Source organism: Pollachius pollachius (genome assembly GCF_949987615.1).
Source record: "Pollachius pollachius genome assembly, chromosome: 17".
Classification (NCBI taxonomy): domain Eukaryota; kingdom Metazoa; phylum Chordata; class Actinopteri; order Gadiformes; family Gadidae; genus Pollachius; species Pollachius pollachius.
Genome location: NC_136950.1, coordinates 6,292,355 through 6,319,556, shown reverse-complemented (window position 1 = coordinate 6,319,556; position 27,202 = coordinate 6,292,355). Strand labels below are relative to the sequence as shown.

Genomic DNA, 27,202 nt, shown 5'->3' with positions numbered 1-27,202 from the left:
CGCGGCAGCTGCGAAGTAGCGGGACCTCATGAGCCGTCACGCTGACACGGTGTTACAACCAGATCCAGGTTGTTCTTTCGATGGACTGCTTGAGGAGGACTAGCACGCTTTTATAGGCCAAAACACTTTTGTTTTATTTTCAATTCAACGTGTGCATAATAACAGCATATTCAAGTTTTTCCGTCGTTTTGAAGCTTCTCTCAGATCTTTCTAAAGCACTCAAGTCTAGACTCTTGCCATGAGGCGTATATCATAACTCCCCACCCCTGCGATGTCTGCTGGGAGGATCTAGTCGGATCCGGTCTCGGGTCGCAGGCCCCTTGGTGCGAGATAATCAGCGGATAATGTGAACTAATGAGGCGGAGATGCAGGAAGACCAACCCAGAACGCAGCGCTCCGCCAGCCACAGGTGCGCGCGAGGGAGGGAGCAGGACGGAGTCGAGAGACCCCGCCACACGGCCCAAGCCACGGACACCGGGAGACGAGAGAGAAGAGGAGCGGACACGCACCACCACACGTCCTTGTCTTCGCTGCACATGGAGACGGGCCAGAGCGCGCCGGCCGCAGACGCGGGAGGCGACCACTCCGCGGGAGGGGGGCTGAGCATGGTCGATCGAGAGCGGGACCAGGGTGGAGGAGGAGGTGGAGGAGGCGGGAGAGGGGACGTGGCCAGCCCGGCCCCGCCGGCAAAGCAGCGGTCGTTGCGCGCGGTGTACGTGCTTAACGACGGGATGAAGGCGGTGATGGCGAGCAGCCCGGAGTCGGGCGCGCTGCACTGCCTGCAGAAGGCGTGCGACGCGGAGAGCGCGCTGCTCACCACCGTGACCTTCGGCCGGCTGGACTTTGGAGAGACGTCCGTGCTGGATACCTTTTACGACGCAGGTGAGTGACTCCCCGTGGAACCCCGGTTGGGTCAGAGCGTTTTGTTGACGCGACAACACGAAATAAAACGCCAAACAAAACACAAAACCACTTGCAATCGTTCAATAAAAGTATAAATTTGTGGGAAATAATCTGTGCCATTCGACATGTTTTGAATGAAAGATTCATGCAACATGAGCCTTCGATAATGGATTGGTATGGTTTCGATGGTCTGGCCCCCAGAGACAATTGGATTCCTCATATTAAGGTAATGTCTTTCCACATGTCATGAGTGGTCTTTCTCAAGGTTAGAACTTGCTTGGTTGAAGATTTAGTAATGTCGTCCATGTCATGCTCATAAAGGATCAGTTAAGGATTTGTATTGTCATCATGAAATAATTTAAACATCCATTTTCTACCTGACAGTTTAGTTTTACCAAGGGTTACTCCGCTGATCTGCCAAATCACACACACACAGCCCGCCACACACATCCACATTTTCCACACAAACACGCACACACCCCATCACACACACACACACACACAAAAACGCACACACACACACACACACACACACACACACACACACACACACACACACACACACTCTCTCTCTCTCTCTCTCTCTCTCTCTCTCTCTCTTTAAATAGCAATTTCCATATGTTTATATGACTTTAGAGCTGAAAAAGGTTGGGGGGAGCTGCACTTAATGGTCCTTCTCAGCGTTTCATTATGGTCCCGAACATTTAAACTTTGTTGGTTTTTATCTCCTCACACAACTGAACTGTATCTAGCTTGGATCTACACTCTGCCAGAAAACAATTACCTTAAAAGATATGATTAGAAAAACCAAGGGAGTGATGAGTGGGCATCCCTGGATACTTTGGACTGTCTCTCTCTCTTTCTCTCTCTACCTGTCACTCTCTCCCCTTTTGTCGGTGTCTCTCTCCATGGTTCTGTCTCTCTCTCTCTCTGAGTATCTCTCTGTCTTTATCCCTCTCCCCCTCATTCTCTCTCTACCTCTGTCTTTCTACCTGTCACTCTCTCCTTTTGTCTCTCTCTCTATGGTTCTGTCTCTCTCTCTCTGAGTATCTCTCTGTCTTTATCCTTCTCCCCCTCATTCTCTCGCTCTGTCTCTCTCTCTCAATATAACCCTATGTCTCTCCCCCTCATTCTCTCCCTCAGACATTGCCGTGGTGGATATGAGCGATGTGTTCAGGCAGCCCTCTCTCTTCTACCACCTCGGGGTGAGGGAGAGCTTTGACATGGCCAACAATGTCATCCTGTACCACGACACAGACCCAGACACCGCCCTGTCCCTCAAGGTACACACACACACAGAAAAGTCCTGCAATGTACACACACATATATAATTACACACACACACAAATTGTCTAAACAGTTCACATAGTCTGAGATGCACGTGATACTACCAAGCAACTTACATACACACACACACAAATGATTTTATTGTAGTATGTGTGTGCGTGTTTGTGCAAGCAATAGATTGTGTGTGTGTGTGTGTGTGTGTGTGTGTTTGCTCGTGCATCCACACGTGTGATTGATTTATTGACCCTATTTGTCTAAGGCGGGGGTACGTATATATTTGTGTGGCGGCGTGCGTGACTCACTGTTCTGCAGGACAACAGCTGCTCCGACAGGAATGCACCATGGGGCCTTCACATGACAAACAACACGGACCTAATTTACTGTCGCCCCCAGTTTTCATCGTGGTCCATCTGTCTCCAGTTTTCCTTATGTTCCGTCTGTCCCCAGATTTCCATGTGTTCAGTCTGTCCCAACTTTCCCTTACATGCTTCCGTCCCCAGTTGCCCTGATGTAACGTCGGCCCCTAGTTTTCATTACATCCGATCTGCCTCCATTATTCTTCATCTACTGTTGGCCCCCAAGACTTCTTTATGTACGATCAGTTTATTCAGTTTGGCCTTTGACCCTGTGAACACACCTAAGATAACACAGCCTGACGTGAGGGCAGGACAAAATATAGCTGGGAACTACCTGAATGAAGTCTTTGTGTTCGTAATTTTAAAGCGCTTATGTGCCACAAAAAGATCCATAAATGCAACGAAATGCATTTCGGCGTGAACAGAGAACACAGCCTAGTCACCCTGGAGTGACTGCTGGGGCTGAGTGTGAGAAGTGACACACAATGCTTGTTTCTTTCCCTCTCACAGGACATGGTCGCCCAGAAAAACACAGTAAGTCTCTCTCTGTTGGCGCGTGTGTATGTGTGTGTGTGTGTGTCTGTTTGTGTGTTTGTGTCTGTTTTTTTTTTTTTCTATTTCAAATGATTATTACATTGGAAAAATCAACAGTGTCTATAATTAATTTTATAATGATGTTTATGGTTGCTATGCTGTGTGTGTATGCTGTGTGTGTTTGTGTGTGTATTGCACTTGGGTTATTTATTTGTCTATAAATGTACTGTAATTTTGTGTGCATGGTATGTGCACTGTATATGTGTGTGTATGTATTTGTATACGTGTGTTTGTGTGATTGCGTGTGTGTATGTGTGTGTGTGCGTGTGTGTGTGTGTGTGTGGAGTAGGCAGCTCGTCCCCCAGTCCTTAAATTTCCATGGGTACAGTTGCCCCAAGAGTACAGAGGCTCTGGATTACGAAACAAAGTATGTATCTTCCTGACAACGCGCACAATCGTGAGAGTCTGCCTGAGGGCACGTGCACGCTTCAGGGCCGTGCATGATGGATCTCCCTCAGCTCACCGGAGTGGTGGTCATCTCGTCCTCTGAGCTCACCCGATAATGCTGACATTCACTCAATCAATTCACTCAAACTACGCAGTAGGGGAAAATAAGCATGATCAAGGCATGTGAACATGACCACTACTACTGCTACTACTACTACTACTACTACTACTACTACTACTACTACTACTACTACTACTACTACAGTCCTTCTGATAATAATAAAAGTTGGTTAGCCAACAGTGTCTGACAAATGCAAAAAGTGCTTGATCAGCCTTTTTTTACAATGCTAAGTAAGCAGCTTGTTTTGAAGAATTTCCTGTTGGCAGTTGGAATTTCTGAACCTCAGAAATACTGACGTGGCTCTTTACAGAAAGTCCATACATTGGTAGCATAACTAATTTAACCGAACATGACATTGAATATACTCCAACACAATAACGTGTTGTTTATGTCAGTTCTGACAACTAACAGCATGGAAACTTGGCTCTTTGGTCGTCCTCCCTCTGTGTTGTTTGGTTAACACTGGTTAATGTGTTGGGTTATTTATATCCAGTAAGACATCCAAAGACTGCTGTATGACACTCTGCTTAAAGTACTCTTGTGTCACAGGAACTACATAAGATAGCCATAGACTGTGTTGTTTGACCTTGTGGTAAAGAAAAGAAAAAAAAAGACAGAATCACAAAGGTGGAAGACAAGGACAAAAACGGAAATACTTGTATATGTTTTTGGAAAGAAAATAATACTACTGTAAACTAAACTGATGAAAAAGCAAGAGAAGTGTGTATGTGCATGTGTGAGGGTGTGTGTACTTTGTGCGTGTGTTGGGTTATGCTGAATAATGTATTTTCTCTAAAGTGGGTGCTGATTTGACATCCTGTCTACACCACATTTTGATACAGAAGTTTACTTACAAGACAAGCATATAAATCAAGTAAAGCTCTTGTTAGGATCTCTTTAAAATAAATCATCTAATAATCATCTAACAACAATAAGCATGCTGTTCATTTAATTTACCTGTAATAAAATGCATTCAATGGAATATTCATTCATGTGATTGTTCTAATCTAATGAAACCAATCTAATCTCATTTGATGTACTGTAATCTAACGCATGATTATCAAATTTTATTAAACTAATCTAATCCAAACAAATATATTCATTATTAACGTAAATAACGCATATTGCAACCTTATCCCGTCTTTTATCTATTCTAATCAAATCAAACCTACTCACAAATGAAGCCAACCTCATCCAACCCTGGTGTCTCCCTCCACCCCCAGGCCTCCAGTGGGAACTACTACTTCATCCCCTACGTCCTGACCCCCAACCATGAGTACATGTGCTGTGAGAGCGACGCCCAGCGCCGGGCCAGCGAGTACATGCAGCCCAGCTGGGACAACCTGCTGGGCCCGCTGTGTGTCCCCCTCACCGACCGCTTCAGCAGCCTCCTGAAGGACATCCACGTCACCTCCTGGTGAGACGCTCCCACGTGTTGGCGCATGCTTGGGCACACGTTAGCATACATGTGCTAATTCATGCTAGGTGCCGCAAACACGTGGTAATTCAATGTCCTGGCTCATGCTAACATGGTCACAGTCATGCAAACTCATGCTAGGCTATGCTAAGACGTTCTTAGTCATGCTATCAACATGTTAACGCATGGTAGGTCATGTTAAAATGTACTTAGTGATGCTAACACAGACTCCTACTAAGCAATGTTAACATGTGCTAAGTCATGCTAATGTTGTGGTCTGTTGCACATTGTAAGATGGCAAGATGGCATACGCTGATCGCAACACGATGAGGTATTTTCCTTATGGAATCTTGGCAAGGTTTATGTGATATGCAGTGTTTCCCCTAGGATGGAGTTGCAGCAGCGGAGGTGAAATGTTATTTTTTCCGCTCGCAATTTTTTTTGTGTGCTCGCAAAGCGCGCCCTGCCGGGAGGATTCTATGTGTCTGCCGGCACCAGAAGGGTGTACATACAGTACATTTGAGCACAGTAATGAGCAGGGGAAATATGGAGTGATTGAACATATTACAAGTATAATCTTTCAAACAATTATTTACATTTATTTAACAAAAAATATATTATATCAACAACCACCCTATACAGTAAAATCACATAACACAAATACTACAACAATCGAAAAGGTCTGTTCCTCAAACCAATCCATCTTCCCACTCCCTCCCCTCTCCCCATCACAAAGGTTGTAGTAGGACCATAAAGAGGCCATGCCTCTCTTGAACAAGTTTTGGGGCTCTAGAGTCAATAATGGCGACGCTACTGAAATTGTTGCTAAAAAAGTTGTTCATTGACATTTTTGCTAAAAAGCAATTCCTTAAAAGTAAGTAGAGATATATTTTTCAAAACTTAAGGTGTCAGTAAGACCATAATGTGCCCATGCCTATATGGAAAACGTTTTGGGGATCTAAAGTCAACATTGGCAACGCTATTGAAATTGTTCCTAAATAGAAATTACTCAAAAATAAGAAGAGATGTATTTTTCAAAACTAAAGGTTGTAGTTGGACCATAACGAGGCCATTCCTCTATGGAATGAGTTTTGGGGCTCTAGAGTCAATAATGGCGATGCTATTGAAATTGTTGCTAAATAAAAAATCCTCAAAAATAACACGATATATATTTTTCAGAACTAAAGGTTGTAGTAGGACCATATCTCTATGGAACAGGTTGTGGGGGTCTAGAGTCAATAATGGCGACGCTATTGAAATCTTATCACTGTGGTCGTTTTCAGTTTTGCACTTTGCAGACGGTCCCTAAGTGTTGCTGCCCACTTGGAATTACCACGCAGGATGCAGAGCTTCGACTGGTGTTCGACTTCAATTCTCTCTTCCTTTCACCACTGGCATTTTAACACCTTCTGACACCGTGAAAACTATGAAAATGGACGGAAATACAAATGCCATAGTACCAGATTTCAGTAAATAATACATAGAAATCATGTTCACATTTTAAACTTAAGCAATGAATTTTACATGAAACTACCGTTTTTAAACCGCTATGAGTTGCAGCTCTTATTCAAATAAAAATGACAGTTTCTCTCAGTTTTAAATAAATGAACCAGTCTTTTTACAATGAACACACCATTAGTCTCCTACTACCTCCTTCTGCTTCCAAGGGCGCTAAGTTTGAGCTCAGACTGCTAGCAGCCCGTCTTCCTCACACACACACACACACACACCTCGCAGTAACAGTCCTTACACGAGAAATACGACACAAAAAACACGGAGTGAACCACAATAAATAACCTTTTACAAGTTTTAACACAGGATACGACATGTAAGTCGTAAGTCGTTTGCATGTTTTACCAACTCTGTAGCATCGTGAGCATGTGGTTTTTGCTGAGACGGGAGCAGGAAGTCTAGCTTCTTCGATAACAGAAAAGTAACAAAATAAGAGTGGTGCTCGTCAAATAAAAGTACAAAAAGTAAAGTGGCATAACTTATAGACTAAATTAACTGCCATTTACACTAAGCTCGCGGCTGAAAGCCGACAGCTCATAGAAGCCAATAAGCTCATAGAAGCCAGTTTGGATGAAAACAATGTTGTAGCTGGTTCTCTAGGTTACTACACAGAATTGTGTCGCAACGATGTTTCACTGATGATCTATTGAACCGCAAACTCCGAATCTGCCAATTTATTTCCAACTTTACGGAAGTTCCTCTCCGTTTATATGCTTTACTCACAGGTGTGTGAATTGACCTGGATATGAAGCGTCCGTAGTGCAAAATAATAGGCCTATAACATTAGTTTTTTATAGTGATAAGAAGGAGCGCTTCTCTCCTGTCCGTTTATATGCTTTACTCACAAGTGTATGAATTGACCTGGATATGAAGCACATATCCAGCGTCCGTAGCGCACGGAACGTTATATTATTTTGCGTAGCGCAAAATAATATAAAGAGATAAGCTGAAGCTCTCCTCTCCTCTCGCTCTCCTCTCCTAGCTGCTAGGTGCATATAGGGGAAACACTGATATGATATGTTCTAATACTAACCCATTTTATGAGTTCACTTGTCCACTAAGGCCCTAAACTCCATCTCAGGCAGTGCCTTGTTTACGGTTGTGTTTTCTGTAATGTGTATGTAGTGAGAGGGTGGGCATGTGCACTTGATTTTAATGACATGTGATTTCTTGGTACATATATGTTGCTGTTGTTTTCAATGCAGAAGACATTGGACTGTCCACATTGGAGAAATTTCTTTCGGTACATAAAGTAATTCTTATCTTATCTTAGGCTTTGAAAAATAATGTTTTCTGATGTGAATCTCCGTCCCAGTGCCTCTTTTAAGGATACTTTGCTGAACGACATCCGGAAGGCGAGGGAGAAGTACCAGGGGGAAGAGCTAGCAAAAGAGCTAACCCGCATCAAGCTGCGCATCGACAACACTGAGGTCCTCACTCAGGACATAGTCATGAACCTGCTCTTCTCCTACAGAGACATACAGGTACTCCATGCACTGCCTTATATTCACCTGTAGACACACATACACATCATTATGTCTTCATAATGGACATAGTCATGAACCTGCTCTTCTCCTACAGAGACATACAGGTACTCCATGCGCTGCCTTATATTCACCTGTAGACACACATACACATCATTATGTCTTCATAAAGAACATAGTCATGAACAATGGTCTTCTCCCACAGAGACAAACAGGCACACAACACAATATCATTTAACACACCCATAGATACACATACACATACACAAAATCCTCAAAAAGCCTTTGACGATGAACCGGTTGTTTTCCTATAAGATATAGTGTTTCCCCTAGGATGGAGTTGCAGCAGCGGAGGTGAAATGTTTTCTTTCCGCTCGCAAATTATTTTGTGTGCTCGCAAAGCGTACCCTGCCGGGAGGTTTCTATGTGTCTGCCGGCACCAGAAGGGTGTACATACAGTACATTTGTGCATAGTAATGAGCAGGGGAAATATGGAGAGATTGAACATATTACAAGTACAATCTTTCAAAAAATTATTTACATTTATTTAACAAAAAATATATTATATCAACAACTACGCTATACAGTAAAATCACATAACACAAATACTACAAAGTTTAGATTAAGCTGAAGCTCTCCTCTCCTCTTGTTAAAAAAAAGAGATTCAGCAGCGGCGGTCATATTTCAGCAGCGGCGGTACGCCGCTGCTAGGTGCATTTAGGGGAAACACTGAGATACTTGCAAGGAAAACATTGCAATATACACATCCTATATCAGACATAGACAGCAAGGTCCTCATAAAGTAATCTTCCTGCTGTCTATAAAATAATCACAGTTTAACAATCAACCATGTACCACAGGTAGGCCATACAACAAATAACATCATTAAAACATAATTACACGCACCCACACATACCGCAAACAAACTTAATCACAGTTGTGAAAAGCATCACTCTTTACCCTGTGACCTCGACCCTCGACCCAGGACTACGACGCCATGGTGAAGCTGGTTGACACCTTGGAGCAGCTGCCCACATGTGACCTGGCAACACAACCCATGATCCAGTTCCACTACGCCTTCGCCCTCAACAGGTACACGCCACAGGGCTTTCAATGTGTAGACATCTCTGATAAGATGGAAACCGTAAGATGCTTCCTCGTTGGTCCATTGTTATTGAGCGGTCTGAGCCATACGCACATTCTCTGTTGGTATGGGATGAACCGTGCTGTTTTTTAACGGTATAATCCGCACATTACGATTTCAAGGAAAACTATGATTACATACTCTTTATGTCTTTATATGTATCTCTCTCTCTCTCTCACTCTCTCTTCTCTTCTCTCTCTCTCTCCTCTCTCTCTCTCTCTCTCTCTCTCTCCTTCACACACCGGTCTGCAGGAGGAACAGTCCTGGAGACAGAGAGAAGGCCCTGTGTGTGATGCTTCAGGTGTTGCAGTCCTGTGAGCACCCGGCCCCAGACATGTTCTGTCTCTGCGGGAGGATTTATAAGGACATCTTCCTCGACTCGGACTGCAAGGACACAAAGAACCGAGACAACGCAATACAGTGGTAGGTGGAACCTTACCCCACGTCCTAATTTTGAGGATCCAGACTTGTCGTTAAAGCTTTACCCTGAGTTTATGTTTTTATCTCACACTGAGCAGGTTACTTATTGTACATTCAATCAGACTAATCATTTTCCTTACCAAGCTTTACCAATTATGCATTTAATAGAAAATATCTCCCTGTAAACACTGACCTCATCGGCCCATCTTGTTATCTCAGGTACAGAAAGGGATTTGAGCTGCAGCCAACTCTGTACTCTGGTATCAACCTGGCTGTCCTCCTCATAGTGGCTGGACAGCAGTTTGAGAGCTCAATTGAACTGAGGAAAATAGGTGAGAGGAGTGAAAGGGAAGTCCTAACACATCGATTGACACAAATTCCCACATTTTACCCCTATTTCTTAAAAATTGATTTATAAAGGAAACATGTGTTTATTGTGCAGCAATTTTGTGTTCACTTCAAATCCATCTGCTTTCCTTTGCGCTATATATTTTATTTGACCTCTCTCCTTATTATTGGCTTAGCATGAATGCATTTGTATTCCAAAAAGCACATTGTTATTTATGAGCAAAGGTGCGGAAAGTAGGATCAAAAACGGTTTGTTTGTTAGTTTTCTCACCTTCTTCTACCATCCCTGTCCCAGGTGTGAGGTTGAACAGCCTCTTGGGTCGCAAGGGTTCCCTGGAGAAGATGAACAACTACTGGGACGTGGGCCAGTTCTTCACCGTTAGCATGCTAGCTAACGACATTCCCAAAGCTACGCAGGCCGCCGAAAAGCTCTTCAAACTTAAGCCACCTCTTTGGTAACAGTAATGCTGAAACCAATGAAAGTTATTTTATGAACATGAATTAATTTGAACAATTGTAAAGTGAATAAATCTTGGAACCCTTATATGTGCTAGTCATTTAGCAGGCTAGCTCGTATTAGCTTGGCAACTGTAACAGAATTGATAAAGAAGTGATCAACTCCTAAATTACCCCTTTAAACTCAATACAGTCATTGTTAATAGAAGTGATTAAAGATTGTTAAAAAATATTTTTTTGCTAATGTTGAGTAATATTTCTAATTTAGCAAGTCAACTGTAATAGAATAATTGAATTAATATAAAACAAGGAAACACGTTATTGTCTTCATTACCATAATGAAATCATTCCTGGAGTTTAAACTCCAGTTTATAAATTTCAGGCCTAACCTAGTCTGGCCACTCTCCAACCCTGTATCTTTATGTTTCCAGGTATCTGCGTTCAGTGGTCCAGAACCTGCACTTGATCCAGCGGTTCAAGAAGCCCCCTGTAGAACATTCTGCCCAGCGGGAGAGGCTCAACTTCTGGATGGACATCATCGTGGAGGCAACCCGGGGAACAACCATTGGTCTCAGATTTCCGGTACCCATCAACCCTGTACACTCAGGCCACCGTCAATTTAAATGTCTGATAGGTTACTATGAAATCCATTGAGGCCCAATTACTAACTTTGTTATCAATAAGAGGGATTGATTCTAGGTTTCCTAGAAATATATGAATTATTTTAGTTGATCATACTTTAATAAATTCCTCTGAATGTCTGTTTTGTTTAAAGGTTGCTGTACCTGTAAACGTATATTGTACCTCTCTCTCTCCCTCTCGGCCTGTCTCTCCCCTCTTCCACTCTCTCTCCCCCTCTGTCTCTCTCTCCCCCCCTCTCCCCCTCTCTCTCCCCCTCTGTCTCTCTCTCCCCCCCTCTCCCCCTCTCTCTCCCCCTCTGTCTCTCTCTCCCCCCCTCTCCCCCTCTCTCTCCCCCTCTGTCTCTCTCTCTCCCTCTCTCTCCCCCCTCTCTCTCCCCCTCTGTCTCTCTCTCTCCCCCCCTCTCTCTCCCCCTCTGTCTCTCTCTCTCCCTCTGTCTCTCTCCCTATCGGTCTCTCTCTCCCCCTCCTGGTCTGTCTCCCCCCCTCTCGGCCCCTCTCTCTGTCAGGTGTTGATTCTGGAGCCCACTAAGCTGTACCAGCCATCCTACGTGTCCATCAACAACGAGGCAGAGGAGAAGAACGTCTCCATATGGCACGTGTCTCCAGCAGAAACGGTGAGATCCACCATCTGAACCTAACCATCACCATGCCTTCACCAAACCTTAACCCAATCCCCAACAAACCATCACCAAGCCTTCACCAAACCTTAACCGAATCCCCACCTAACCATCACCAAGCCTTCACCAAACCTTAACCAAAAACATCCCCAAAAAAACCTCTATAGTCATACCAAACCATGACCTAACCACTAAAAACATTCAGTACACCTTGAGACGAACTGTACATTGACAAGCCGTCACCTGACAACTATGCAACCTGAAAGAGCTCTCTGAGCTCTGGGCACTTTCTGGATGATCACTACAGTTCATGGCACACGACTGAAAGACACTAAAACGAGTGTCCCGTTTTCCTCTCATGTTCCAGAAAGGCATCCATGAGTGGAACTTCACCGCCACCGCCATCAAAGGCATCAGGTGGGAATGACCTTAGTCCAAACACAATGCTTGATAGGATGGCTCCATGCTCTATCTAGACCAGAACCAGTCCAGCCACAACCACAGAAAATAAACAAAGTATTTATTGTCGCGCTTCAATATACATTTTAATAATTCCCCATCCCCCGTGCTTCACCTTTGCTTGTGTCTTCAGTATCAGCAAATTTGACGAGCGCTGCTGTTTCCTCTACGTGCACGACAACTCTGACGACTTCCAGATCTACTTCTCCACCGAGGACCAGTGTGCACGGTTAGTGTATGTTGTGTGTAGTGTATGTTGATAAGCAGGTCGTTTTTCATATGGTTGTTTGGACATGTGTGATATGTGTGTGATGGATATGTATGGTAACATAATATAATGATTTCATTCCGTATACTGTTGGTTTGTGTTTGTGTGTGTGTGTGTGTGTGTGTGTGTGTGTGTGTGTGTGTGTGTAGGTTCTGCTCTATGGTGAAAGAGATGATCTCTGATGGTTCAGGAAATGCTGTGGAACTGGAAGGGGAGGGGGAAGGAGACACACTGGAGGTCAGCTTGTGTGAGTGTGTGCGTGTCAGTTCGTACAAGTGTGTGTGTGTGTGTGTGTGTGTGTGTGTGTGTGTGTGGTAATGTGCCCTATTTTCAAATGTAAAAAAATTATAAAAAGCTTTAATGTAAAGCTACCACGTGTGAGTGTTCGCTCATCATTATTTGTGTGTGTGTGTGTGTGTGTGTGTGTGTGTCTGTGTTTCTCTGTATGTGTGTATTTCTCTCTATGTGTGTGTTTCTGTGTGTGTGTGTGTGTGTGTGTGTTGCAGTACGAGTACGACATCAACGAGACGGGGGACCGGGTGGTCCTGGGGCGGGGGACCTACGGGGTGGTCTACGCCGGCCGGGACCTCAGCAACCAGGTCCGCATCGCCATCAAGGAGATCCCCGAGAAGGACAGCAGGTAGAGAGAGAGCGAGAGAGAGAGCGAGAGAGAGAGAGAGAGAGAGAGAGAGAGAGAGAGAGAGAGAGGGAGAGGGAGAGGGAGAGGGAGAGGGAGGGAGAGGGAGGGGGAGAGGGAGAGGGAGAGGGAGAGAGACAGAGAGAGAGAATGCATTATTTTTTTTATATTAATGATGAATGTCATTTGTATTCCATTTATAGTCACATCATCGTTATCAAGTATTAATTTAGCTTTGATTATTCAATTATTAATATTTTGCATCTATTAGTTATTATATACATTAATTCAAAACATGAGATGCTGCCGGTGGTCCTGGACCGAGGGACCACCGCCCAGGTGTAAATATGAGGGGGCCCCGGGCTTCACCGTCCTTTCTCCCTCCCCCCAAGGTATTCCCAGCCCCTCCACGAGGAGATCGCGCTCCACAAGTACCTGAAGCACCGCAACATCGTCCAGTACCTGGGATCAGTCTCCGAGGACAGCTACATCAAGATCTTCATGGAGCAGGTCCCTGGAGGTAGGGGCCACTGGGTCCTGCCTTTGCTGACTGGTTCTGCTCTATTGTATGCTACCGGTGTACTTTATGTCTGCCCCGTTGGGCCCCCGTTGCCCTCCTCACCGTCCCTGCACGGAGGGGCCCCTCTCCTCTGTGTCCCTTCTCCAGGCTCCTTCGCTCTGGGTTTTGGTATTTGTCTTTGTCCTTCAGGGGGGGTCGTATAGTGTGGGCCTGTGAAGCCCTTCTGATTCCTATAGCTACTGTTGGTCATTTTTTTCTTTTACAAAAACGTTGGCTTGCAGTGCAGAAAACTGTTGTTGTCCTTTGTGATAAAAACAACAACCCTTCGAGTCCCAGGGCTCGATACTCGGGACCCCTCCATGAACCGCTGTGCCCCGGGTCCCCAGGGAGCCTCTCTGCTCTGCTGCGCTCCAAGTGGGGGCCCCTGAAGGAGGCGACCATCATCTTCTACACCCGGCAGATCCTGGAGGGCCTGCGCTACCTCCACGAGAACCAGATCGTCCACCGAGACATCAAGGTAGCCTAGCGCCGTCTGTAGCAGGAGAGGATACAGAGCCTGATAGAGCACCAAGCATGCTAGGGTACGTAGCATGTTAGAGTGTCTAGCATGCTAGGCGTTAAGTAGCATGCTAGGGTACGTAGCATGTTAGAGTGTCTAGCATGCTAGGCGTTAAGTAGCATGCTAGGGTACGTAGCATGTTAGAGTGTCTAGCATGCTAGGCGTTAAGTAGCAGGCTAGGGTACGTAGTATGTTAGGTTACGTGGTGTGCTAGGGTATAAAGCATTGCAGGGTACGTAGCATAGTTTACATAGCATGCTATGGTACCTAACATTTTAGGGTACGTATTATGCTAGGTAACGTAACATGTTATGGTTTTTAGCATGTTTGGACACGTATCAAGCTAGGGTACGTAGTGTGCTACCAACACAAGCGTTGCAAAAACCTTTTATTTGATTTTTTCCCTCTCTCTCTCTCTCTCTCTCTCTCTCTCTCTCTCTCTCTCTCTCTCTCTCTCTCTCTCTCTCTCTCTCTCTCTCAGGGTGACAACGTGCTGGTGAACACATACAGTGGTGTGTTGAAGATCTCAGACTTCGGGACCTCCAAGCGTTTGGCGGGGGTGAACCCCTGCACAGAGACCTTCACTGGTAAGACCTTAGGCAGGCTAGCCTGAGCATGGGACCACTAGCTGAGCCTTGTGTCAGCCAGACACTGTACTACTGCAGTAGGTGGAAGGACCATGGTTGGTACAGGGAGAAATACTTAGGTAAATACATAAATCGGATAGTAAATGGCCCATACCTTTTTAATTAGAGTTAGGTCATGGAAAAGTGTTCAGTATGTCTCCTATCGTTATTAGATAACGTTTTTTTTTTAATATTGGTTTGAAGTAGATTATATCCCTGGTTCCCAACCATTGACATACTGTGTACCACTAGATTGTCATAAACAACAATGACTTTATGAGGACCCCCTTACATGCAAACAATAAAAATGGATAAACACACATGCAGTGGCTGGGCAAAGACTGCCAGTTCCCCCTTTATAGACATTTATAACCACAAGAAGGTCGGGGCCAGTGGGTAACAATGGACAAAATAAGTATATACAACCCAGCAATGCTGTTTAGTCTCCCGGGGCCTTTGTTTAGGTTATACAAATTAACCCAAAACATTGAATGGAAGCCATTACAATTGAAGAAATATCATTGAATTCAGCAACAAGCCATAAACACTTTATTTGCTGGACAATATCAGCAGTCACTTTAATTATCCATATATATTTTTTGCTTTATGTAAACGTGTCTTTATTTGGAATAAAATCCAACTACCACCTCCAGTGCCCTTGTTTCCCACCAGAGGTCTGCGTAGCACAGGTTGCAAAACTCTGGATTACAGAACTTTTTAAACATATACGAAAGAGAGCAGAGCGATATCGTTCAACACAGAATATACCTAACAGCAGGAGGTAAAAGCCATCATACTGGGGCCTTGGGAAAGAGGGTCTGAGTGGCCTCTTTGAGGTCCTCCTGAGTCATCCACACCCTGGTGTCACAAAGCAGCCCTGAGAGTCAAACAGCCCTCAGAATGTTAAGAGCTGCCATCAGTGACTATAGAAACACTCACACACATACAGGTACACACACGTACACGCACACACACTCACACACACACATACACATTGATGACCATCTGCTTGCCACTGGTGTCCAGTGAAGCGTGTAATTTCATTAGCTAATCAAGAGGAAACAGGTGGATGTTTAAACTTTATAAGGTGTGTGTGTGTTTGTTTGTGTGTGTCTGTGTGTGAGTGCATGCGAGTGTGTGTATGTACAGCCGTATCTGTCTCTATTCGTGTCTGTCTCTAGTGGCTGTCTCTGTCTCCTTACCATCGATCTTTCCTCGCCCCGTCTGAAAAGCCTTTCCGCGTATCCAAGCAGGACAGCCATACCAACCAGTGAAACCATTATGCAGACAGGTCTTAGCCGCGGGGAGCAGCTCAGGGCACTCTGCTGGTCCACTGGTAGTTCCCATTTTATACAGTCTGCCATCTCCACAACAGCACTCACCCCGCAGTCCCTCGAACCAGCCACAAAGGGGCGACGTCTACAAAGACAAGTTTCAAAGAAGGTTTGGTTGAGAATGTGCTAGACTGGTAAAGAAAGAGAGTGACATGAGCACGGCTCTGTTTCTGCAGGGTTACACGAGGCACCAGCTCTCAGGATGGTGGCCCACAGGGGACAAAAGCTTAATCAAATCGAACACCTGCTAATGTTGTTATTATGATAATGTCGTCAAATGATTAAAACAAGCAAGAATCAATCGCACACAATGTGAAAACATCAACAGATAATAACAACGTAAGAACTCGTTCCTTATGTTCACTGCTGTGATTATTTCATTCATATTCCCGGCGTCTTAAGGTTTGCTACGGAGGATTTCCACCCTTCTCCTCTGTGTTTGTCCAGGCACGCTGCAGTACATGGCCCCTGAGATCATTGACAAGGGCCCTCGGGGCTACGGGGCCCCGGCGGACATCTGGTCCCTGGGCTGCACCATCATAGAGATGGCCACCGGGAAGCCCCCCTTCCACGAGCTGGGGGAGCCCCAAGCCGCCATGTTCAAGGTGAGGGGTCCCACGCGTGTTGTTTGTGTGTGTGTGTGTGTGTGTGTGTCTGTCTGTGTGTGTGTGTGAACCTTGTTGCGTATTGGGCATGGGGAAGGAGCGCCATCACAGCAGTACACTTGCTGAGATTTGATTTGATTGTTTGATTTGAAAACTAAAATGACCTTACTATTCGATTCTGAGACTGAAACATATTCTAACGGTGAATCAACTCTTGCACCAATTTTGCGTGTGTTTTCGCCTTTTTACTCCCAAACTTTGCTTGGTTACTCTTTACTGAAAGCCCTAAATGGTTCTGGAGATTAAAGGTACCATCGGCCAAGTTTATAACCCCTTAAGAAGCAAAGTGCTTCCATGGCTGGACTAGAGCTGGTCCCGAGTTCTCTCTGTACCTGTGTGTTGTTAAACAGTGTGTGTGTGTGTCTCTCTTCCTGGACCCGTGCGCTCCAGGTGGGCATGTTCAAGATCCACCCGGAGATCCCTGAGTCTCTGTCCCTGGAGGCCAAGTCCTTCATCCTGCGCTGCTTCGAGCCCGACCCCCACAAGAGGGCCAACGCCTCGGACCTGCTGAGAGACACCTTTGTCAGGCACAACACCAAGGGCAAGAAGAGCAAGATCGCCTTCAAACCCTCCGGTATTGAGAGGGGCTGGTGTGTGTGTGTGTGTGTGCGTGTGTGAGTGTGTGGGTGTGTGGGTTGGTGGGTGGGTGGGTGCGGTTGGGTGTGTGTATGAGATTGCCACTGGGGAGGAGGGTGCGTGTGAGTGGGGAAGAGGGTTAGTACTTGTCTGTGGGAGAGGGGAAGAGTGTGTATGTGAGTGCGTTTACGTGTGTGTGTGTGTGTCCATGTGTAAGTGGGGTAGAGGGTATGTGTATGTGGAGGAGTGTGTGTTTGCAACATCCTCAATTAAACCATCAAGTCGTTTATATAGCACATCAAAAGGTACGATTAAACGTACTGTATGCGTCCGACAGGAAACGACAATGTCCCAATAAAAAGTACAGAGCACTTACTTGAAAAAAGAAAAGCGAAACAAAATAAATGGTCAAGAATACCCCAGAAAATATACATAAAACATATCTATATTCATAATAGGATTAGTAGAAATGGAGACAAATATATGTTATCGACATAATCGACCGTTGGAGGCTCCCCTGTCTTTCATACGACCGTGATACACACAACTTCATCACACACCTGGTTATAAAACCAGCCGCGCAGCTGTACAGAGTATATCCCAGTATTCTGGCGCCATGTGTTTGGGGAAGCAGCTTCTCAAACAGACCTGGTCCTGCTCCCCTGCATCCAATGAAGTCTTTAAGGCCGTGCCATTTTGATGTTTGACGATGTTGACCATTGCCATTGTTCTTTCTCCCTGCTCTCTGGGTTGGTGTTTCAGTCTGGCAAGGTTTGTAGAAGTAATTCATGGATGTACTTTATGTTCATGTACCTTTTGTTTGTGTTGAACTTTTCTTTGTGCTGGTGTGAATGTTTGACACACTTTGACACACTCTGTACCCAATGAGTGGTGTTTGAAAAGTATTTATGGTTATGAACTTGTGACCTTTGGACCCTTTCAGTTATTAAGCTCTCTGTGTTTTTCTTGCTCCTTTACCTTCTTCTGTTTTCTTGTGTCTCATATTTTAGATTTGTTGCTTTGACAGTATTTTCATCTTCGTTTTTAGCCTTTCATAAATTATACGTTATTCATTACATTATTCTACTATTCATAACAATGTAATTTAAATACATTTCTAGTCATATTTGAATGAAGTTTAAAAAAAAAATTATATTCATAGCAACAATACGTGTTCTCACAACACAAATAGTAATCCACTGTGCGTGTGTGGGGGGGGTCAGACTACATCCGCAGTGTGTCCCTGCCGGTGCAGTTACAGTGTGAGGCCACCGGGAGCAGCAGCAGTGAGCAGGGCTCAGTGAGCCCAGACTGCGACTCCAAGCATGACGTCTTCTTCCAGAAGAAGACTCGCTCTGACTCAGACAACCTCAAGCCCAGCAACTCTAACTACCTGAGGTCTGTGTGTGTGTGTGTGTGTGTGTGTGTGTGTGTGTGTGTTTACGAGTCTATGCATGTGTGTGCATGTGTGTGTGTTTGTAAATATATGTCGGTGTGTGTGTGCGTGAGTGCTTGGTTGTATATAAGAGTATGTGTGTTGCGTGCTTGTGTGTTTTTGTGCGAGTGTATGTGCGCTGCATGCATGGGTGTGTTTGTGTGCAGAGATGTCTGCATGTTTGAACAAAACTGACAGGTGTCTCTGTGCTTCAATAGCTTTTATGACATCCCATAATGAGCTCTGAGGGCTTTCCACGTGCACATGCTTCAACGGACCTTACTCACACACACACACACACACACACACAGTAGTACTGAGCTCATGCAGGCCTGTTGCGTGTCCCCACTTTAAGGTCCCCACTTGTGTGTCCCCACTTGTGCGTCCCCACTTTGACACACACAGTAGCTAGGAGAGCCTTCTATCTGTAAACAGACTGTCTCGCTATCTGCCCATCATAAAAGCTGAGCTGAGATTCTATTCCTCTGTTCTCCTAATGCATCCGTATGTGTGTAGGTCTGTGTGTTGTGTGGAGCACTTTAGAGTGCGTTGTTGTGTGTCTGTCTTCGTTTGCATGTTTTGTGTGTCTGTGTGCTGTGTTTGTTCGACTTTGCTACAATTGCGACCGTAAAACTAAATATAATGAAGTCACTTAGGGTGTGTGTGTGTGTGTGTTTTCGTGTGCCTGCCTGTGCATGGGTTGTTCTATTATCCTTGTGTGCACTGCGCTAATCTTGGTGCTGTGTGCATTCTAAACGGTCGTAATGTTTGTGTTCTGTGATAGGGTGTGTGTTTGTGTGCGTGTCTCTGCTTGATTAGTGGGAGCATATGTGTGTTTGTTTAAGTCTATTCTGTGGGAGATTAAAAAGTGGATTTCTGTGTCTCTATGCGAGTGTATCCAGGCTCGTGTGATTTTATCTCTTTATCTTTTTTCATCCAATATTCAAATTTTCGCGGCTGCCAAAAAAGTCCTGTGTTGTAAGAGTTGTGGATTTCGCAGCCCCTTTCATGCTCTGTATTATATATGTGTGTGTTATGTGCCTGTGGTTTACATAAGTGTGATATTATATTTAACAATTATTCGCCAAGGCGAAGTGAATAGTGGGGAATAGATATTGCACAATATCCCAAGATAGCGAACCAATCAAATGTGCCATCTTAAGAGGTTCACGTGTAGCATTTACTACTATAGATGATATTATGTGTGTATATTTATGTGTGTCGTCATGAAGCAATAATATTCCTGTGTGTGTGTTTATGTGTGTTTTATTAGTGTGTATACGTCCCAATAAACCACCAATACTGTGTGTTGTGTTGATGTGTATCAATGACCCCATAATCAATGTATAGCGTGTGTGTGTGTGTGTGTGTGTGTGTGTGTGTGTGTGTGTGTGTGTGTGTGTGTGTGTGTGTGTGTGTGTGTGTGTGTGTGTGTGTGTGTGTGTGTGTGTGTGTGTGCGTTAGTGTTCCTGACGAGGGTTTGGCCTCTGAGGACCGCAGCGCGCCCCCCTCCCCAGAGGACCGGGACGGGGGTCTCTTCCTGCTGAAGAAGGACAGCGAGCGAAGGGCTATCCTCTACAAAGTGCTGAATGAAGACCAGGACAAGGTCATGTCCAACCTGCTGGAGAACCACATCCAGGTCCGGACTGAGACGTGTTGGGGGGGGGGGAGTGACTGAAGAGCAGATATCTGTCTTACTCTGTAACCTATTTTTGTGTTTGTGTGCTTTTTGTACATGTTTGTATGCATGTATTGTTGTTGTATGTGTGTGTATGGGATATTTTGTGTGGGTGGGAGAGAGTGTTAGAGAGAGAGATTAGGGGCCCTATCTTGCATCCGTGAGAGCGTGAGAGAGAGATAGAGATAAAGAGAGAACGCTAGACAAAGTAACTAACTTAAACATACTTGTGAATGTGTTTTTTTTACGTGTGTTCATGTGCCGTGGTTTGTGTGTGTGTGTGTGTGTGTGTATATGTATTGATTATGGTGTGTGTGTGTGTGTGTTCTGTATATGTATGTGTTTTACATATTGTGGGTGTGCATGTGCGTGTGTATGATTGTGTGTCTGTGTGTTTCTGTGAGTGTGTGTGTGTGTGCATACTGTATGTGTGTCTGTGTATATGTTTTTGTGTGTGTGTGCAGGGCAGTGAAGAGCTCCAGCTCTCCGTGGACCACATCAAGCAGATCATCTGCATCCTGCGAGACTTCATCCACTCTCCAGAGCGCCGCGTCATGGCAACCACCATCTCAAAGCTCAAGCTCGACCTTGACTTCGACTCCACCTCCATCAACCAGATACAGCTGGTGCTGTTTGGCTTCCAGGACTCGGTACACACACACACACACACACACACACACACACACACACACACACACACACACACACACACACACACACACACAAACAAACACCTTTATTAATATTGCAAAACTATCGAGGACCTTTATAGAATATGCAAAACGTAATTGATACAAGGTTGTTACAAGCATTCTGTGAGAAAACGTCTCGGATAAACAGATCAATTCCTGATTGATTGAGTGGACGGATTAATGGACTCCAAGATTTTTGGACAGATTGGTGAATGAATGGACCCTCACTTCAAATAGTGGTCACATTCACACCAATTGGCATCACACAGGGTTCTGCTAGCACATTTAACTGTGTGTTTGGGTGTGTGTGTGTGTGCTTGTGTGTTGTGATGCTCTACAGGTGAACAAGGTGCTGAGGAACCATCACATCAAACCCCACTGGATGTTCGCAATGGACAACATCATCAGACGTGCTGTGCAGGCGGCCGTCACCATCCTCATACCAGGTGTGACGCAACGCTAACTCTCACATAACAAATAATGGTGTGGTGATACTCTAACTCTCATATACCATGTTTGAATGTGAACATAACAATACAATAGGCGTCGAACTAGGCTATTAAAACAAATATACTCTTATTCTTAAAATAATGTGAGTACCATGTCCATGTCAAGGTACAACAATGACCAAAATAATCAAATTGTTTTGATTATTGATTATGTTTTGATTATAAAAATGGCTGATTTTTAATTTAACTAGTGGATTAGCGGCTAACCCAATAACCTGCAAATCACCTGCATATTTGAAATACAGTGAAAATCATAGTTTTGTTGTGTCAAATGGGCCAATTAGTCAGTCCGTGCAGCTCTAGTAGGTAGGTAGTTAGGCAGTAGGTAGGTAGGTAATCTAGTTGAGAGGGTAGGTGACCTAAGGTGACTCATAAGTCTGTGATAACCCCCGCAGTTTCACTGTTTTCCCTGACGGCCCACGCCGTTTTGGGTTTTTCCGGGGCGCAGACGGGGCAACAAGATGAACCTGTAAAACTAAACGACAGAAAACCACCGAGGAGGAAACAAGGAGGAATGTTGTACCTGAATATCCTCATCATCACATTCCTCAGCAGTCTGAGCCAACTAGGCTAAGTCACTAGATAAGATAAGACAGATAAGTATTAAAATCCAGAACCATACATAGTTAGGTAGGATGGTAGGTAGGATGCTATCTCGTTAGGGAAATAGTTAGATACTTAGCTATTTATATATAAAACAAAGTAATTATAAAAGGTTTTTAATTGAATATTTTGCATTGGTATTTTGGTTATGAATGTGACATCCCAAGGCCCACGTTAACGGTATAGGCAGAGCTCACCGGCCAGATCCACTGACCTCTCAACGCACAACATGCCTGACCTTTGACCTCCGCGGGTGTGTCCCCGCCCAGAGCTGCACACCCACTTCGGCCCGGCGTCCGAGAGCGAGGGGGCGGAGAAGGAGGACGAGGTGGACGTGGAGGAGGCGGAGTTTGGGCAGGTTTTGGCCACTCCCACCGATGACCCTGGCACGACCCCTGACCCCACGGCCTCTGGGGCAATCACCCTCACCGCCGCCATCTCCCATGAGCCTCAGCGGCCGAACCACCCACTGGGCGCCCAGCTGGGGCGGCTTAAACAAGAGACCAACAGGCAAGCACACACACACACACGCACACGCACATACACACACAAATAAACACAAGCCCACACACACATACACACAACCACACACACATATACACACGCAAACGCACGCACGCAAGCACACACATACACATACCCATACACACACACACACATTCACACAAATGCACGCATACACACATACGCACGCACACACACACACACACACACACACACACATACACATATACACACACACAGATACACACACACACACACACACACACACACACACACACACACACACACACACACATACCCATACCCATACAGAGTTATATATACAGACGTACAAGATATATATATACAGAACAAACTGTAATGAAAAATGACCCCTGCAGGCTGCTGGAGGAACTGCTGCTGAAGGAGAAGGAGTACCAGCAGGTCCTGAAGGCCACGCTGCAGCAGAGGTCCCAGGACCTGGAGCTGGCCAGGGTCAGACACCGGCCTACAGGTACCCAGATAACCCACCACTCCCCCTGGGTAGAGGAGAGGATATATGGAGCAGGATTGGACCAGTGGATGGATGGGTGGATGGTATGAGGATAGGTGGATGGTATGAGGATGGGTGGATGGTATGAGGATGGGTGGATGGTATGAGGATGGGTGGATGAATGGTATGAGGACTGGTGGATGGTATGAGGATGGATGGATCGAAAAAATAAAGATAAAGGAAAACTTGATTACAAGTACGATTGCATTTTGTTCTGCTTGGGGTTATGACAAGTTTTTATGACACAAGTTATTATCGGGGCAGAAAACAATTAGTATGGAAGCATTGCCAGACCTTTCTACCGAGCAAATTTAACATGTTTAGACATACAACATAATTTAGACATCCAACACATCTAATAAAGGAAAGGGGTAGTCCAGGCAGGAAATGAATCAAGCAACAATGGAAAACAAGATGGTTGGATGGGTTCATGGTTAATGTCTCTACAAATCATGGCTTTCATCCCATCCCATACTTTACTTGTACTAAAAACCTCTTGTTTACAGAGCTCCCACCCCCTTCCATCTTTCACATCCCCGCCGACCATGAACCCGACAAGCAGCTCACTGATTGGCTGAAAGAGCAGGGGGCAGACCCTGACACCTTAGACAAGGTTTGTTGTCTCCTCATTCAATCACTGTGATACCCGGCCCAGCGCTTTTACATAGCTCGACGCTGACACCTCCTTTAAGACTTTGTCTGTGGCTAGGGGGTTTGACTCCAGGTTGAAATGCGCTGGGTTCGAACCCCATTTCCACTGAAGGCATCCTTGAGCAACATTCCTCACTCTGCACCATCTAACTCGACGACTGAACTTGATCTTAATGAAGTCGGTATGGATGAAGGCGTCTGCTTCATGAGCCCTCCTAAAAAAGCAGGACTCAGTGTTGCTCTGGGGCCCCAAAGAGCTCCATGAATACACACAGAACTTCAATTGCCAAATTTACATTCATTTTCTGAACGAGGTTGGTGTCAGCGTTCATCACTTTGTGTTGGGACATGTGATTTGTGGACCGCAGATGATGTGCTCAGATGGGGCAACAAGTATGCGGCGCAAATATTAACAAATGTGAAGTGCGGGTTCAGACAGTCAATGAGCAAATAATGTCCATTCCTTGGGCGTGCTACACAGCAGCCACTGATCAACCTGACCGGGCGCTCTGGCCCCCCCGAGCACAGTTTGGCTGTGCTGAACGGCCAGGAGGTAGTTACGGTTCTCTGTGTCCTCTTTAGTTCGTGATGGAGGACTACACGCTAAACAACGTCCTCAGCGACGTGTCCCGGGACGACCTGCGCGCCCTGCGTCTACGGTACCCCCCCTTGTACTATCACCGCCTTGAGCGACTCAGGGACGGAGCCCTACCGAACCCCCCCTTTAAAACCCCTTAACCCCCCTGGTGCTTCCCTTACAGCGGCGGCGTGCTGTGTCGCATCTGGCGGGCCATCCAGAGGCACAGAGAGAGAGAGAGGACGAGGAGCGACACGCCCAGCGACGCCTGACGGGAATCTCATCCGCTGCGTTTTGGTTTTCTTCCCCCCAACACTCCTTTCGCGCAAAACACGACTCACCCGCACAAACACGGCACACACGGCACACACACAAACGGGGCACACGTGCACAAACACGGCACACACACACAAAACACGGCAAACACGGCACACGCACAAAATACGGCTCGCGCAAACACGGCACACCCACAAACACGGCACACCCACAAACACGGCACACCCACAAACACGGCATCAACAGAAACACCCCCCCCCCCCACACAAAAACACGCTACACACACACCAACTAGCCTCCCAGCGGTCAGTGCACCATAACCTCTGTCTTTCTTTTAAGTTCTCTTTTAAGTGTCTTACGGTGAGTTCAGATACATATCATTAAGGAGCGGGTCAAAGGTTGGGCCTGCAGAGGGACACAGGGGAGGGGCACCCAGTAGCCCTGTGCATGGGGGTGGGACATCCCGGCCACGAGACGGCTTTCCATCTAGATAAGAATGGGCGTGAGCGTGACGATGGTGACGGAAGTGACAAATCTATCCCACCGAGTGTGCGTCCCTGCAGAGTCAATGTTGACCAGACCAAAAGACTTTAGTGCGGGCACTATTTCAAATACATGTCACATATCACAGCTACTGCCCTTTTACTTTTTGATGACGTTGATTGTTAACTTACGTGCGTTGTCAAACTTTTGTGGCATTTTATGACAGTGGGAAATATTTAAATAAATAAAAAGTATTCACAAATAGTTACTTGTTGGTTTGAAACAGATGGACATATTTTTTCTGACATGGGGGATATTATGTCATATTATATAATATGTCAACGGTGTACCGAGTCATATTACGAAGAGTTGAAAAAGCATTGTTATTTATTGATAGAAGGTATTACACAGTAATAGGCTTAATAGCGTGGCAGTTAATGTAAGTCAATGTTCACACCCATATCCTAAAAACATATTCTAACAACCAGATTTTTTTTATTTATAAAATTGTTATTCATTCCCCAATGATGTTGGTGTATGTTTATATCTACCAGTCACACACCTGCATTTGTCTCTGAAACCGTTTTTTATTGTTTATTTATCTATGTGCTTGTTTGTTTCCATCACAATTTCTTTTGGCTCTTAAATCTACAATAAAAGATTATCCCTCACTTTGACTTTTATGTTCGAGTGTGAAAATCGTATGGGTCCTATTTTGGTCAAATTATGTGATTGTAACTGTGATTTTTTGAAATACAATGATGATGATGATCCACGGCCAGGTAAAACACAACAACAAAAACTATTTGAAGGGCGATGTATATTAAATTGGCACATACTCCTTGGTGATCTACTACAAGTGTCCGAGGACGTCTCGGACACAGCTCTGCACATCAACTGAGACAGCTGCACACGGCCACACACACCTCACCGTCCATGTCGCTTTGACGTCATGAAAACATGAGTTTGGAGCAGATGACATGGGTGGAGCAGAGGGTGGCAACTTAAATTTCACTTGAACTGAGAACTGAGTTTATGTATACCGTGTACATGGGGAGCCTTTCTCGTAGCAGTGTGTTCTGATTATCTGCTGACCCCGCCCAAACTCGTGCCTGTTCTGTCGTAGAATTCATGGGTCCTAGTATTTACGGGCCCGAGCTTGGCTAAACACCGAAACCTTAGCCAGTGGGGTGTTTCTAAGTAATGGAATGGTGAGTTGTTTGAACGAAAAAAGTCAGTTCACAATTACACTTATCTTACTTGGTGTTCTACTTCCTCTCGCGAAGGACTCTCAAAGTGCCCGTGGCATTGAAAACCCAACAAGGCTATTTTTAATCGTGACCTTTGACCCAACTGGTGTTGAAGAAATTGCTATTACATCCCTTAGTGGTTCTTTTGCTGTCTTTGCTCTCTCCTTTGAGATTGATACACTTTCCATAGGCCCCTCCCTTGTTCGGAAATGCTAACCCTAACCCTCATTTTTTATTCCCCACCCAAGCTAAAGTAAGCTAGAATAAAAAACATTTTATTCAAAATTAACTGTTAAAGTGGAGATATTATGCCACCAAGTTTTAGTGTGATAGATCATACAGAAGTATGAAGAAGTATATCAGAGCAGAATATGTTTTTGCTTTATTTTCAACCGGATTGAGCAAGAGCGAAGAGACCACCAGCGTCACTGTAATTGGCTTGAGGTTTTGAAACCACAAAAGGCCATGGGCGTATTTGGAAATCATTTGCTTCCCAGCAAGGCTCAGCAACTGATGTTCGTTGCGAAACATAAATATCACGATGGTCTCACAAGACTAGAAACACTCTCTCCATAACGCTGATCTGACATTATTTCTACAGTCTCGAGGCCAGACAGATCTGCACAGACATACAGAATGTGAAGTCAGAGCTCAGCATAGTGTCACCATGCCCGTAGCCGG

The 27,202-nt window shown here is 45.2% G+C and overlaps 1 protein-coding gene across 1 annotated transcript; it reads left to right on the top strand.

Annotated features, from left to right (window-relative positions):
* Window positions 1-343: 343 nt before the first annotated feature.
* Window positions 344-25,887, top strand: map3k15 (mitogen-activated protein kinase kinase kinase 15). The gene is made up of 29 exons (XM_079754793.1): window positions 344-882; window positions 2,047-2,186; window positions 3,057-3,080; window positions 4,872-5,065; window positions 7,893-8,061; window positions 9,047-9,153; window positions 9,458-9,628; window positions 9,845-9,957; window positions 10,269-10,428; window positions 10,861-11,011; window positions 11,577-11,684; window positions 12,055-12,104; window positions 12,280-12,375; window positions 12,564-12,651; window positions 12,921-13,054; window positions 13,444-13,571; window positions 13,958-14,088; window positions 14,612-14,717; window positions 16,538-16,695; window positions 17,146-17,329; window positions 18,555-18,729; window positions 20,231-20,405; window positions 20,909-21,094; window positions 21,477-21,582; window positions 22,518-22,758; window positions 23,133-23,245; window positions 23,791-23,897; window positions 24,518-24,594; window positions 24,697-25,887. The coding sequence occupies exons 1-29, from the start codon at window positions 366-368 to the stop codon at window positions 24,782-24,784; spliced, it is 4,197 nt and encodes a 1,398-aa protein (XP_079610919.1). The 5' UTR covers window positions 344-365; the 3' UTR covers window positions 24,785-25,887.
* The last annotated feature ends 1,315 nt before the right edge of the window (window positions 25,888-27,202 follow it).

What these genes read in the sequence shown, in the direction of transcription:
- map3k15 (XM_079754793.1), top strand. Translation starts at nt 366, where the DNA reads ATGCAGGAAGACCAACCCAGAACGCAGCGCTCCGCCAGCCACAGGTGC. An exon ending in ACCGAGGACCAGTGTGCACG is followed by an intron (nt 12,376 to 12,563) that starts GTTAGTGTATGT and finishes GTGTGTGTGTAG; the next exon opens with GTTCTGCTCTATGGTGAAAG. An exon ending in CTGCACAGAGACCTTCACTG is followed by an intron (nt 14,718 to 16,537) that starts GTAAGACCTTAG and finishes GTGTTTGTCCAG; the next exon opens with GCACGCTGCAGTACATGGCC.